Here is a 15,920-nt window from a genome sequence, read left to right as displayed (position 1 = left end):
TGGCTTCCAGTCATTCCTCTCCTATGAGGACCGATCACCTCGTCCTCAATCTACTCAAATAGCTTATGGTAGCTACTCAAAGTAGGTTAGTCGCGCTCCTAATAGCGACACTTCATATGCATCGATTAATTTCGAGATGCTTGCTTAAAAGAGATGCTTTACAAGCACTGATTACAAGCAATATTTTATAAATATTGATTTCACAATAATTCAATTATTTGACCTAAAAGCATGGCATGCTATTTTTTGCGGTAAGTCTCACGACTTGACTTATCACATATGATTTCCTGCCGCCTATCTTGCGCGTGATTGGTCGAAATAATTAGGTTTTGCAAGAAAGACTCACTAAACAACTACCATGTAGGACTTGTTTCATTCCTCATGTAACTTGCTACATATTTTCTACAAAATACTCGAGACATCAAACATGTCACAAACTGGGGGATGTTCATCAGGGTATTGGTCTGGCAGTTTACGGCGTGCGGCATGCGGCACGCCCATTACGAGAAAGTGTCAGGAAAGGCGGACAGTTAGTGGGAGTAGAGAAGTAGTGGGAGTAAAACCAATCTATTTCAACCGAGAAGGGGTTCATTAACACAAGTATCCTGAAAATACCAAGAACTTATAACTTACATTTCGCAAGCGAGTAATACATTCTGATACAAGTCATAAAACAACTACACTTTCATAGTTCATCGTTCTGATCTCAACACTTTCTTTGCTTCCCTCCCTAAGATCAACCATTTCTCCTTCATTTTGTGATCGAAGCAAGACTGGAACGACCATTTCTTGGTTTAAGCCAGAATTGTACAGATTGATTTCTCAAATTTAAAGTACTCATGCAGTACATTTTTTTAGGGTTTAGATTCGTTTCTCGGCGGTACATCCAATTTACCAGCAGAATCAGTTTTTATCCTACTACAATAATCTTTGCCCCTATCAATAGTAGCAGATCTAATTCCTTTTCTTCCATCTCTCAATTACCTTGTATTGTTTTTTTCTTCTCAGAGAGAGAGAGAGTCGAGAGATGGGAAAGAAAGAAAGAAATAGAAATAAAGAAATAAAAAATGAAAGAGAGATGAGATGAGACTACATATTTAACCTAAAATTAAGAGATATGATTAGATGACCTATAAATGAACGTCTGGGATATATATTCAGATCAAGAGATAAGATTAACCGGGTTTTGGGTACCGGGCAGAACCGTTACCTTACCCACTCCTATACCGGTTCTGATTTTCGTTCACATTCACCGTATTGCCTTCACCAGTTTCGGTCTGATTCCGATCCGGATCACCGGTTCCGATCCGGTTCTTGTGTAGCCCTAGTTGTGTTCATAACATTGTTTTTTTTTTGAAACATAAACAATGTTCTTTACGCAACTTGATTAATAGATTTTTTTCCTGGTAGCATAGTTCGCCCTTCTAGGTATTAGTCTCGCACTCAGAACATCCAGAAGCATGTGGCTGTTTGAGTTTGACTAAAGTCAAGATCCAAAATTCGCACATCACTCATTTGGTTTGTTCTTGGAGAATAACAATATGATCTAGGAATTGTTATATCACATTACGTTGATACTACCAATTCAATATGTGTTATTATCTTACAAGCAAATTTCTTTCCTGGGATTTTGTCCTCCCACCTTTGTCTCTCTTCGATCCCCTCTCCCTCTTTAGTTTCTTTTCATTTTTTATCTGCATCCAACGAAGAACCATTCACCGCAACAAATGACCAACCAGAAACAACCACCACCGTCTAACTCGCCATCATCACCTCTGCCTTCCATGCTAACCACGCCTGAAAAGAAGCTCAACTTCCAAGTTTCCTCTCTTCTTCCGAGAGAAGATAATCATACAAATTATATTCCTTCTAACCCTCCTACCACCTTTACTTCCCCCATAAAATATTCTACAACATCTTCGATTTTATCGACCTCTTCTTCCCCAACTGATACTTTAATCCCATCAACACCATCTTTACAGAAAAGCTCAAATCATCAAAATCTTCTAGAACGGAATCTCCAAAAAGGAGTTGATTCTTCATCACGACATCAACCTCAAACCCGTCCAACATCATCATCCACTTTACAACGTCCACATCAGCCTCAACATAAAGATACTGTGATTTTTCAACTCACTACAAGCATGCAAGACCTCATGCAGAATCATCATAGCCGTTGTCTAGCAGCTTTGGCTCCTTTTGGAAAGTTTAGCAAATCAGGATTGTATCATGCCCTTAAACAACACTGCCACCCCATCACCATCGATCATGTTGATACGGCTCCCAACTCAGAAGCATTCAAAGTTACCTTGACTCATGAAAGTGACAAAGCTACCATCCTAGCCCACGAACCATGGGTTATTTCTCACCAGGTGGTATTGTTTGAAGAATACAGTAAGTTCCTAGCTAATCCTAATGATTGTTTCCTTGCAGCATTTTTTTGGCTACAGGTCCTCCATTTCCCCTTCTTTTCTTGTGGATAAGTTAGCTGTTGAGCAACTCCTAAGAAACGTATGAACTGTACTGAAAGTCGATATCAACTCAACCCCTCCTCGAGCTAAGCTGAAGATGGACTTGAAGAAACCTTTTCTTCTTGGTGTTCTACTTGATGTTAGAGGTCCAACATAGGTACAATATGCCTATGAATTCCTGCCCCTGATTTTCTACAGATGCGGCTTTATTGGCCACATAGCTAAATAATGCACCAAGTTCTTGAGCACGGATCATGCACTCCAAGATGATGAATTTCCTGATTTTCCTTATCACCGCCTCAACAGCAGAATGAGGGCCCAAATCACTCACCCAAAAAACCCTAGTACCCCCACCACCTCCTCATCTTCCCCTCAACCTAAAGCCTCCTCATATACACAACAATCCTGCTCAACAAACCCTGGAGAATCACAACACCTACTATAAACTTGCAATCTACCTCCACCTCCAATAGCTCCAACAACTTCTCTTTACTCCCAACACCCAACCCAGCAACCTCTACAACCACCACCACCTCAACCAAAACCCGCAACTGAACCGTCTGCAAATCCGATTCCGAGTCAGTTAGCAAAGGAAATGACTCAGCAAGGTCTCAGCTGGACCCCAGTTCCACAAACCCGACGGATGAAACTAATGCATCGCCGACACCAAACACAATGGACAGTTCTGACAAAGGAAAATTTGTTGAAATACAGAGCCAGGAACTTTCTATCTATGCAGCCCGCTCGGAGAAGCCTGCAGGCTAAAGGAATGTCCCTACTGACATTCTCATCACCAGAGCCCAGAGAGGACAAACAACCCAACACCCGCCAACCCAAATCCATTTTGGTGGTCCGGTCAAGTTCGGAGTACCTATATTCGACTGTGTCACGGAGGCGGCAAAAATGGATCGACCAACTATGGATATGGGACCTAAACCATACTACCACCCGAACCCAAATTACCACTTCCACAACGGGGAACAGATGCCTGTTCAGCCCCCAAGTGGGGCGACATCAAACCAAGCACTGCCTCTCACCAGTTTCTTTAATGTTAATTATACACGTTTACTGACAAGCTTCTTGCAGGCAGATGGGGCCCAAGTAGACATTAGGGTTACAAAAGTGAACGGAGAACCACATGTGAGAGTGAATACCAGTATTGCTGAATTACCTTGTGAACCATCTACACCACCACAGAGCGAACCTTTGGCTCAGAAGGGTACACCTTGTGCTACACCCAGTTCGGTACCTGCGGTGGGACCTGAGAATGCTCGACTACTAAGGACATACCAAAGGAAAGTACAGAAGGAGAGACCAAACACACCTTTGCATCTCCAAATTGCTCCAACTCCTGATTTTGCAGCACAACCACCACCACCAAAAATCCAAAAGTTCAAGTCTCTCTCAGATCAAGAATGTGTCCCACAGGCCACCAACACCGCAGTTCGAGATACCAACACAATGGAACAGGAAGCCAAGGTCCGCCATGTATGTGGAAGAACTACATAACATAGCCCCACTGCAACAACTGCATCTCGAACTAATATCCCCCAGGACACTACACCACCACCACCACCAAGTTCAACTACTGTACCAGCATGGCATCTATCTCTTGATGATGAGACTGAAATCATTGCTAATGTTACTCCTATGCGAGTTGTTGGCCCGGACCAACACTCGCCATCATTATGAATTACTTAGCATGAAATTGTCGAGGTGCCAACAACACCTTGACAATTCAAAAATTACGGGAGTATGTCCGCAAGTTTAATCCTAGTCTCATATTTCTGTCAGAAAACTTATCATCTGCATCTCATATTAGGTTTTTTGGCAAACTTGTTAGGTTATGATAAGAGTTTCGCTGTTTCTTGTAATGGCAGTAAAGGTGGATTATGTTTGCTCTGGAAATCCAACCTCAATGTAACAATCCTAGTGGCTAATAAAAGTTTAATTCATGGTTATATCGTCCCAACAAGCTCATCACAACACTGGATGTTCTCGGGTATATATGGCCCACCTCAACCACAAGCAAAGTGGGATTTGTGGAAGGACTTTAACTCAATCATCCCGCATCATCAACTACCATGGCTACTGATGGGTGACTTTAATGAAGTGCCAAACTAAATGGAGAAAAAAGGAGGAAGACCTGTAGGAACCAACCAAGCTCAATCATTCAGAGATGTAATTGATACAAATGGGCTTATTGATTTAGGTTTTCAGGGAGATCCATATACTTGGACCAACAACCAATTGGGTGATCATAACATCATGGAAAGACTAGATCGTGGACTAAGCAACCAACAATGGCTCAACCTCCACCCTCAAATGACCATCCAACACCTACCAAGAATTGCATCGGATCATGCTCATCTTCTACTGAGAGAGCAACACATCAAAAAACCACGAGCAAAACAATTTACAATAGAATATCTCTGGTTCTTACACCCACAGATGCAAGAAGTTGTTCTTCAAGCCTGGAACCAATCGTTTTCAGTGTCTCCGCCGACCAATCTCCTACAAAAGATGGATGATACAGCAACTGCCTTGCTGAGATGGAGCAAAGATACGTTTGGGCATCTACCGACTCTTATCAAACAAGTAGAAGACGAAATTCAGCAGGCCCAATCCAACTGTGCTACCTTAGCTGGCCCAGAACAACATTTTTGGTTGCAACATGAACAAGACCTACAACACACTCACTCGATGCTTTCCAAATGTCACGAGAGCTATTGGAAACAGAAATCCATAATTCTGTGGCTTCAAGAGGGTGACCTAAACACCACCTTCTTCCATACTAAGGCGACAATTCATCAACGCATTTACCATATTTTGCAGCTACAAGATGAACAATGAGTGTGGCAAACGGATCCGGGGATAATTAGGAAGATCATCCTAGATTCCTACACCAAACAATATGTTGCTCCACCAACAACCATTGACCATACTTTATTTCATTGTATTTCTAACAGGTTATCTCCAACACAATGCCAAACTATGACTCAACCTGTTACGACAATGGAAATCGAAAAAGCGCTCAAATCAATTGGTTCAGAAAAAGCACCGGGTCCGGATGGGTTTACAAGTAAGTTCTTCACTACCTATTGGCCTTCAATCAAAACCCAAGTCATGTCCATGATTCACCATTTCTTTCACCATACTACCCTATAGCACCCTTTTAATCATACAAACATAACCTTGATCCCAAAAAACCAAAACCCGACTAAACCAAGTGACTTTAGACCCATCAGAATCTGTGGTGTGACCTATAATTGCCAAAATTCTGGTGGATAGAATTCGACCTTTACTGCAATTCATGATTAGCCCCTACCAAAGTACGTTTGTCCCGAACCGTGCAATTGATGATAACATAGCTATAGCCACATAGTTATTCCATCATATCAGGATTACACCACCATCAAAAAAATCGAAAATTGGACTGAATTGGACATTAGGAAATCCTATGATAGCCTCGATTGGGGCTTCATTTGACTCACTTTTGAAAAAATGGGTTTTCCTGCTATCTTTATAGAATATATCATGAGCTGCATCTCCTCTGTTTCATACTCTATCAACATAAATGGTTTGGCACAAGGATGGATCAAACCAACGAGAGGGCTCAGCCAAGGAGACCCCCTATCACCATACATATTTATTTTGTGTGCAGAAGTATCGTCGACGAATTTGGGAGTACTTGAACAACAAGGAGCACTACAAGGTCTGAAAATCTCGAAAATGGCACCGTCAATTTTGCACCTAATGTACGCGGATGATTTGCTCCTTACCTGTTCTGCAGATAGTAACTCATGCTCGGCTTTACAACATCTCTTAAAGCCGTATTCATCATCAGCAGCACAATCGATCAACACGGACAAATCAACGCGGATACATCACCCTAAACTGCATCCGGAGGAAATTGGGAGACTCAAAGCAACATTCAACATAAATACAACCTCTGAACCACCAACTTACTTAGGCATTCAGTTTAGAAAAGGTCGAAGTTCGGCGCACCTATATAAGGAATTGCTCAACAGAATTGAGAGAAAGGCATCAGGTTGGATAGCCAAATGTGTAAGCCAAGCTGGCAGACTGGTCCTCATCAAAACGACGCTAACTCCAACAACAAACCATGTCATGCAGGTGCAACAATTACCAGTGGAAATCCATGACAAGATTGACAAGATCACAAGGAATTTCTTTTGGGGCCATTATGGGCATACAAGAAAAATGCATCCCATTGGATGGGACACAATCACACAAGCAATCTCATTAGGAGAGCTAGGGATAAGTAAAAGTAGAGTTCACAATGATGCATTCCTGACTAAAAGAGTTTGGCATCTACACCAACAACCAAATTTAGTCTGGTCCTCGATATGCACCCCAAAATACCTGGAAGTAACAACCCCATCACCTTGTATCCCAAAACCTCAATCTTCACCCAACCCTCTTCGGAAAAATTTAGCTAACTTATCTGTTGTTTTGCAGGAACACTGTTTCTCACAAATTGGAGATGAAACAATACCATGATCACCCAAAATTGGATCCCACACCTATCAGCAACATCCACTCAAACCAGTAACCACCAACTACCCCAATTCACAAAAGTAGCCCATCTCATTGACCAACATACCAATATCTGGAATCATAGCCTCATCTTCAATACCTTTCCAACCCATGTGACTCAATACATCGTCAGCATCTACCTACCAAGAACCCATCAAAAGGACAAAACATTCTGGCCCTTCTCCAAAGATGGCAGCTACACATCCAAATCTGGTTACAGTACTCCCAATTCAATACCCAACCAATTAACCCCCAACAAAACCAAAACCATATCCCAAATCCTGTGGAATACAAACAATCTAGAAACTATAATGTCCACCAAAGATCAGACTTTCCATGTGGAAAGTCACCAACCAAGGTATACCGACCTTCAAAAAACTCCATCGATTTCAAATTACAACCATAAGCTCATGTCCTATTTGCAGCTTGCATGAGGAAACAGAACAACATTTGTTCTTCGAGTGCAACAACTCTAGCACAATTTGGCAAACTCATTATCACACATCTAGTTAGAAGTCCGAACCACCGTCTCATACAACATCAACATCAACATCAGCAAAGGGGCAGCAATGGAATACAAAATTAGCACAGGCGGCAACACCAAAAAAATTCAGCAAATCAGTTTTCACGACTCACTAACGTTCATGAGGTTTTAGCGCAACTACAAACATACCGTCAATCAGGGCATTGTATAGCTTCACAATGTGGCACATTTGGCTGACAAGGAATTCAAAGGTCTAAAAGGGACAACAACAAACGTTTAGGCAGACATACCAGATCATTTTGGTCATGTTTGAGGAATACCAATGGGCATAGAACAACTCAGCACCGATCATGGCTAATGGACCAACTTCAACTCGGCATCAGCGACCAAGTACTACAACAACAACTATCTACATAGGATGGAAAGCACCAACAGTACACTGGATCAAAATACCGGCAGGAACATGAATCATATGTAGGGACAGTAATGGAAATGTACTTAAAACGATAGCGGCACCTTTGGGAATCACCACAGCAATGTTAGCGGAGACATGGGGAATACTGATAGCGGTACGACTGGCGACTCAACACCAATGGCCAAGGCTATGGTTTGAAGTAGACTCACAAGCTCTGGTGTCCCTCCTTAAGACACCCAATCACAACTGTGGCATCTCACCAGACTCGTACAAGAAATACAACAACTACTAGCAATGGTTCCAAACTACAAGATCACACACACCTACAGGGAGGCGAACCAAGCGGCGAATGCTTTAGCAAATAAGGCAGTGGAAGACCAACTACAGCAGGCCACACCGGCGACAACAACCAATTGGGAATACACTTGCCCAAACTTCCTCTAGCAAATTGTATTCCTTGACAGACTTGGGACCACGTTCCCTCGAATTGTAACCAATGATCAAACAAATTAAATAAATAAACTAAATTAGATTTGTTCCAGTGCTACACACGGGGCATTTCTTTTTCTTTTGACTTGGGGTGCGCAGGGCTTCGCCCTGCCCCGTGGCGATGAATTTTTTATTTGGCGTGGCGGTCGTGATGCATTTTTGATTTGGTGTGCGGAGAAAAAACATAAAACAATTCTGAAGGTCCTGTAGAATGAACCACCACAAATCATTTTTCCATAATTGACTTGCAAAATACTTAAAGGTAAAAACAATATAAGTTTCCACTGTCGAATCTTTCCTCAAAGGCGAAGACCGTGTTTTAGTGGTGATCAATGACTCACTTGCTAGGGCGCAGGCATATGTAACAGATCCCGGCATAAGATAATCTTGCTCTTTGTTGTATGAGAACGTATGAGCTTACCAGAAGTAGGGTAATTATATTACATTGAAAAGCCAATGAACTAAGACACGACACTTAAAATTTCTTTAATAGCGTCCACTTTTGAGAAATCCCCAAAGTTGATAAAGAAAAATCTTAGATGATATGCAGTAAATGATAATTGCACGTTGCATAAAAGTTATTGGAAGAGCTACTTGAAGAAATGCAGCAAACAACAAATCAATGAAAATCAACCATGCCATTTGACAAAAATCTAGAAATACTCTATGTAACTATTAATGCCAGAAGATAGGCACAATTTGCCGTGACTATAACCTTGCAAACTAAAACATCATCCACAACATAAAGCTTCTCATCCACTGAACATCCGGAATCCTTAGAAGTGGGTTCAATTACACATTGATAAAATGGAATCACCTACTTACTTTCGTGCAGTCAATCAGATAGTCTATCCTTAAAATTGGTAATTTCAACGTCCTGCTGAAATAGAATTAACATCTCAAACTTAAGGGGAAAAAAACAGCACCCAATGCTCAATGAACTAAAATTTAAAATATCATACGACTACTTCTACCTTGGTCATATGATTTGAAAGTGATTGTCATAATCCAAATGATCTTAATATTCAGAATCCAACTATGCATTCACAACCAAAATTTTCGTGCCTGAAAATATAAATTGAGAAAACAGAACATTACAACTAAATACGGAAGCCACGTAACGTTGATAGATAATATTGCCATTACGGTAAAGACTATATACCTTTCTTGATCTTTGTATGCATTTCTCCAACTTTGCACTCACCACCAAACACTTCGTTTTTGAGAACTATCCGAAAGAACATGAAACATGAATGACTAAATATGGGAGCTACTCAACATTCATAGATAAGAATGCTATTACGATGAAGTATTTTGTACCTTATATAGAAGTACTTGATACACTTTGCTCTGGTGGAAGAATATTAGTTTGCTCTGATCGAAGGCTTACAACCTGGCGAAGCACTTCTCCATATCCAGTGTCGAGTACTAATTGAGAGAGGGAACAAATAAACCAATATGAGAGAACCACTGTGGGCACCTCGCGAAATCATGTTCTCACCATAATTAGAAAGTAAAATGTAGGTAAGAAAGTTGGTTATGTTTGGCGGGCGAGGGTCCTGATTTCTCATCTGACCACCAGTCATTGGTGTGTCTGGAAGGTGCACCAGGCATTTTTTTTTCTTTAAACTTGGTGGGCGTGGAGCTTCGCCCCGCCCTGTGGCAATGTATTTTTCAAACATGTTGCATCCAAAATGTTGTTAGTTCGTTAGTAACACGACATGCAAAATCATCCAATCTTTCAAACAAGGTGCATCCAAAATGTATTTTACTCTATCAAAAAATGAAATGCATATAGTGTCAATAGGTCGTTTTTCTTTACATCTATATAAGTCCGTTGAAATGTTAAGGGAAATAAAACAAATTAAGGCTGAAATGCGACATACCTCCCCTATAAGCAGCCCACGATACTGCAACTAAACAGAAAATATCATTCTGATTGTTGAAATGTAATTACAGTCAGAATTTCTTGGATTTAACCTGCACGTACATTAGATTAAGAAATAATACACAGTACATCCAGACCTGACATGCATAAGTCGTCATCCATGAGTACCTTCATCTGGCTGAAGAATGACTTAAAATTAATCAACCGTTGCAGGAAGGTAAGGTAAAATTTTCAAACTTCACCTTATATAAGTTCAATGCAATGATTTTAGGTTGTGCTTTTCCATTCAGAGACACTACATGGATATGTACATGACAAATTCCTAAGAAATTTCCTGCATCAAAATTGTGCAATCTATTTGAACTTTTTATCCATGGTTCTCGACTTCATAACTGCAACGGTAGTATCTTAGGCAAAAGATCTAAACACATTGAAAACATTAATTAAATTTGTCGTAATACATCTAAACGAATTCTATATGAACTGGAAAAATTATTTGCTCATGACCAAGTCCTCGTGCATGAGGCGATTTTTACCATCTAAGGCTCATGTTTTACACTTCCTTATGCGTAGAACTTTTTCATATCATTAGGGCACACACTTCATTATGAGAGTGCACCACATTCAAAATCAGGTTACATAAGAAGAAAAAAAAGTACACGCAACCACTAAAAATCTGAGGTATGGAACATTACCTGAATATGTTCTAAAATCATACACAGTGATTTATTTTTCAGTTGTTTCTGTGGAGCTTTCACCGTGTACCAAGGACCTATGAATCCAAGAAGGAATAAATAAGAAATAACATTCACCGAAAAATATCTGAATCATAAAAAGTCCTAATCAAGCATAATATAATAGAACTCGCCGACTAAATATCCTAAAGATCAAAAGAAGACTTGATTGAGAACATGAGATAAGCTAAAGATTAAGGGAGCAAACCCTAGAATTTGTGTTATAACACATAAGAGATCTCAATCTGTGTTGAGTTTGTTCTTCCCTGTTCTGTCCTCTGACACATTCTGTTTTGCGTACTCAACATTGATCCTCCAAGTAAATCTCTTCAACAATTGGCCTCCATAGTTAGGCTTTTATTATTAAGAATTGTATTCATCAAAATCTGGAGCTGCAATCTCATAATTACTCGTATAAAAAATAGAACACCGAAAGCAATGAGGATAAAGAGAAATCAAATTCATACCTGGTTGAGAATTCTCATTTCTGTACCTGTGCAAGAAATTCACCGAAAGAATATCAGAGAGTTTGATTCTTTAACCTTTTCCTCGTGTTATCTTTATTCAAATCACCCGATAATAGAACTCCTCTGAGAACATTCAAACACATCGATGATGTTCGATTATTAGACTCTATAATTTAAAGAAACAATGGAGAAGATGGTTTGCAAGATAAACAATCGAGAAAAGGGTTTGCAAGATTTTTTCATAAAGAGGGTTTGATTCTTCTCATTAAAATTTACATTACATGAGATAAACGCTCAAATTTGGAAACATAATTATTAAAGGACACCTAGCCAAATCAGGAAACCAAGCAATCGGACGAAGAAAAAAATCCACGTTCACAATTTTGTATGGAAATTTTTTAAAGTCATTGCGGTTTAACTGAAGTATTGTCCACCCAATAACGTATAGTTAAGTATTTGGTGTAAACACGGTGTAACGAAATTATTTAGATTAAAACTCTAATAAAAGTGTTGTCCACCTACTTTTTTGTCAACGACGTTACTAAGAACGGTCAAATACTTGATGTAAATAAAATGTAACCTAATTTTTAATATTCCGACTAATAGAATTATGCTAAGTGTCTTCACCATAGCTCCCACATTAGAAAAGGTCTATTTCGGCCAATAAAAAGCGAGGATTTCATCACCGTTCAACATGAGAGCTTATTTTGTCAAGGCTTTTAAGGAGGAAGATAAATAAACTCATGGTTACCTTCAAAAAAAAAAAAAAAAAAAAAAAAAAAAAAAAAAAAACTTGATTAATAGATTTTTTTTTGTGCTGCATATAAAAAATGATGCAAAGACCAAACAGACCCTGTACTTTTTCTTTCCAAGGACGTTATCGTCATTTTGTTCACCACCACTTTTACATGGGGTTAGTCCACGGGTGAGTTGGAGGGAGTATAATGTATTTTAAATCTTGGAGATTTGGAGGGAGTGTAAGAGAGTATAGGGAGTTTGAAAGAGTTTGGTGTGTTGAGTGTAGGGAGTTTGAGAGACTCTCCCAAAATCTCTACTTTTTTGAGAGATTTGGAGTGAGACAAAAATACACTATAAACTCCCTATCATTCTAATTTTTACCACTAATAGGGAGTTTAAGAGTTTCTTTCAAACTCCCTCACGACTAACGGGGTTTTCTAGGGAGTTGGGGAGACTCTTCTAAACTCTCCCACGACTAACGGGGATTTTGAGAGACTCACTCGAACTCCCTCACGACCAATGTAGTCGATCTCGGATTCCGGTTTGTCTCGGTCCCGAGCGAGACACTGGTACAACGTTGTCTCGGGGAGATTCCGTTTCCAAATCTCGGTGTAATCTCGGTTCCAACTTTTATATATATAATTTCTACATATGTTATGATATAATGAAATACGATCAATCCAACAAAAAACGAACAAAAAAAAACACAAAAATGGAAACACTTCAAACTTAACTAATTAATCCAAAACATATCTAAAATGTTACTTAAAAGAGAAATTAGTACAACTTCAGTTCATGGTCTAAAATGTTACTTAAACAACAACATTACAGTGCTAATCAACATAATTTGAATAATCATAGATATCATCATCTTGAGTAATTCCGTCATTCTCAACAACAACGAGTAGCCCTTTTTCAGTGTCCAACATCAATTCATCGGTGTCATATCCATCATACTCCGAGTCGGTTGGAAAAGTAGACTTGCTTCGAGAACTAGAAGCACCTCCACTACCAACTGTCTCACGTTCTTCACCCGCTGTCTCTTGCAAATCATTGAAACTTACATTATCACCTAGCACATCCAAGTCATTCAAATTTCGTAAATCCAACCATTCATCATTTTCATCACGCTCCTCCAGGAAAATAGGATCATTTGCTTTATCATCGTCGTTATATTGTTGGATTTCTATGTAACGACGCTGCAATTTCTTATTATATTGGATAAAGAAACTATCATTCAACTTCTGTTGTTTTATGCGATTTCGTTTTTTCGAGTGCAACTGAAATACAAAAGATAGTTGTCATGAGAACATAGGGGTCTGCAAGCATGTTATGTTTCCTAGTTCAATCATATCTCCAGTTGTTATGCATATTCAGAATATTACAAATCATTGCAAAAGATTAGAATACTTACATTTTGAAATGTGCTCCAGTTTCGCTCACATGGGGAAGCAGAACAAGTAAGACTCAATACTTTGATTGCAAATTTTTGCAGGTTAGGCACATCGATTCCTCCAAATGTAATCCACCAATCATCTGTTATAAATACAAAGAAAATAGTTATAAAAGATATGTAACAGAAATGTAATTTAACTTTAAACTCATAGAACAAATAAGCTTACGAGGTTGATCCTTGGTTCTTCTTCTTTTGCAAGATGGACTTCCCAAGATCCCAACAACATCAGCATACTTTCTCAATTCACTTGTAGCTTGATCAAGCTCATCTTCATTGGGTATAAGCCTTTCCATTGCTGTATGAAGTCCCCTTTTGATTTCTATGTACTTTTCATTACTATCCATTTCATAAGTTTCAATATTGTAGAATATGGATGGATTCAAATAATATGCAGCACAATGTAGAGCATGATTGAAGTTTTCCTTCCATATTTTCTCAAAGCAAGCATTAATTACAGCCCAAGTATCATAATCTTCGCTGAAATTCTTCTCTAATTGATCCCTTGCTATTCTCATTGCATCATAAAAACAAGGCATCGTAGGTTTGCGCTCGATATCCACTAGTCTTACAACCTTAACTAAAGGCTTCAACACACTACAAGAGTAATCAACATCTTCCCAAAATGTACTACTTGTAACAATTTTAAGGGCATTAATTCCAACATTTTCTTTTGAAAATCTACTTTTTGCCCACCTATCATTCACAAACATCATTTGTAAAGGATTTTTATACTTTTGAAGACTTTCTAGTGTGTAATACTGAGTTGCAAATCTAGTCTTTGTAGACCTATGTAAGTCTCCACCTGTCATCTTCCTCATCAAGCACAATACTTGAAAATGAGCATAAATGTATGTAGCAAGTCTTTTACCTAGAATGACGGCTGTCTTGATTCGTGTAAGCTTGTCACCAAGTTCTTCTAGCATCAACTGGACACAATGAGCACCACAAGGAGTACAAAATAGATTTGGGTATTCAAGCATTAAATCCTTCCCAGCCTTTTTAAAGTTTGAACCATTATCGGTAATGAACTGAACCACATTTTCTTTCCCAACATCATTCATTACCTCCTTTACAAGCTCACGTATGAAATCAGCATCATTGGTTCTATCTGACGCGTCCACGGACTTCAAGAAAACTGACCCTTTCGGACAATTCACCAAGAAGTTGATAAGATGTCGCTTTTTCCCATCTGTCCAACCATCGGACATAATAGAACATCCATACCTCTTCCAATGTACCCTAAATGTATCAACAAACTTCTTCATTTCTTCTAACTGCTCCTTGAAAAGATTTGTACGAATCTGATGGTAAGATGGCGCGGGCATAGCTAACATCAAAAGAAGAAACAAAAAAGGCATAAGTAACAAAACAATTAAACCAAAAGTAATAAAAGATTACTGAGAGCACTATATAGCTTTCCCATATTCACCAATTGCATATATCATTTCTTGGAAACTTGGACAACGAACAATATTAAAAGATATGGAATTCTCAGTCATCCAAGCCGAAATGCTTTTCCATGCATCTTTCAGTAACTTCTCTTTCGGTGAACTGTTTCTTTCAAGAGTGGCTTGTTGAGTTTTACGGTGGTCTGTCTGCATGAGTGAATCTATTGGACCCCTACAATTACTATGTCTCTTGAATTTTCTCTTCCTCTGACTCTGAACAACTTCTTGACTACCACTAGCACTGCCCACATTGGAAACCTTTTCAACTTCTTGCACATCAAGGTCCTCATCATCAGTATCAACATCAGACTTCTCATCATATTTTGTACGCCGATACATAGCATCAACATCATCCCTGTGAGATTTCTTTAACTTCTTTATATTGTCAGCTAGTCTAATTTCATTTATAACTTCAGCCGATGCTTTCAAACATGAAGAAACATTCCCCCTGATTTGTGTGATATGCTCCTTAAGCCTAGTAATTCCACCACCACGCATTTCTTTGTTACAAAGTACACAACTTAGTTTCTTCGGAAATGCAGGGTCTTTCAATTTAGCCCATTTCCATGCTGGATCTTTATTTTGAGTCTGAGTAGAGGACTGCGGCAGCATTGATCCACATGCAGTGTTTGAGGTGTTCGAATTGGATGCATTGGAAGAATCCATAACCACCACCTTGCCCAACTCCTTCCGCATTGGCGTCACAAGACTCACAATCATCTACCAACTACTGATAACAAGTACAATGATTTTTCTAAACACAATCAGAA

The 15,920-nt window shown here is 39.2% G+C and overlaps 1 protein-coding gene across 1 annotated transcript; it reads right to left on the bottom strand.

Moving 5' to 3' along the window:
- Positions 1-13,079: 13,079 nt before the first annotated feature.
- On the bottom strand, positions 13,080-15,846 carry LOC113279373. The gene is made up of 5 exons (XM_026528066.1): positions 15,132-15,846; positions 14,489-15,029; positions 13,869-14,380; positions 13,661-13,782; positions 13,080-13,526 (listed from the first exon to the last, which is right to left on the bottom strand). Exons 1-5 carry the CDS (start codon positions 15,844-15,846, stop codon positions 13,080-13,082), a joined length of 2,337 nt encoding a protein of 778 aa, XP_026383851.1.
- Positions 15,847-15,920: the final 74 nt, after the last annotated feature.

Source organism: Papaver somniferum, chromosome 5 (assembly GCF_003573695.1).
Source record: "Papaver somniferum cultivar HN1 chromosome 5, ASM357369v1, whole genome shotgun sequence".
NCBI lineage: Eukaryota > Viridiplantae > Streptophyta > Magnoliopsida > Ranunculales > Papaveraceae > Papaver > Papaver somniferum.
The sequence above is the reverse complement of the archived record's forward strand: the minus strand, read 5'-3'. Positions and strand labels throughout refer to the sequence as shown.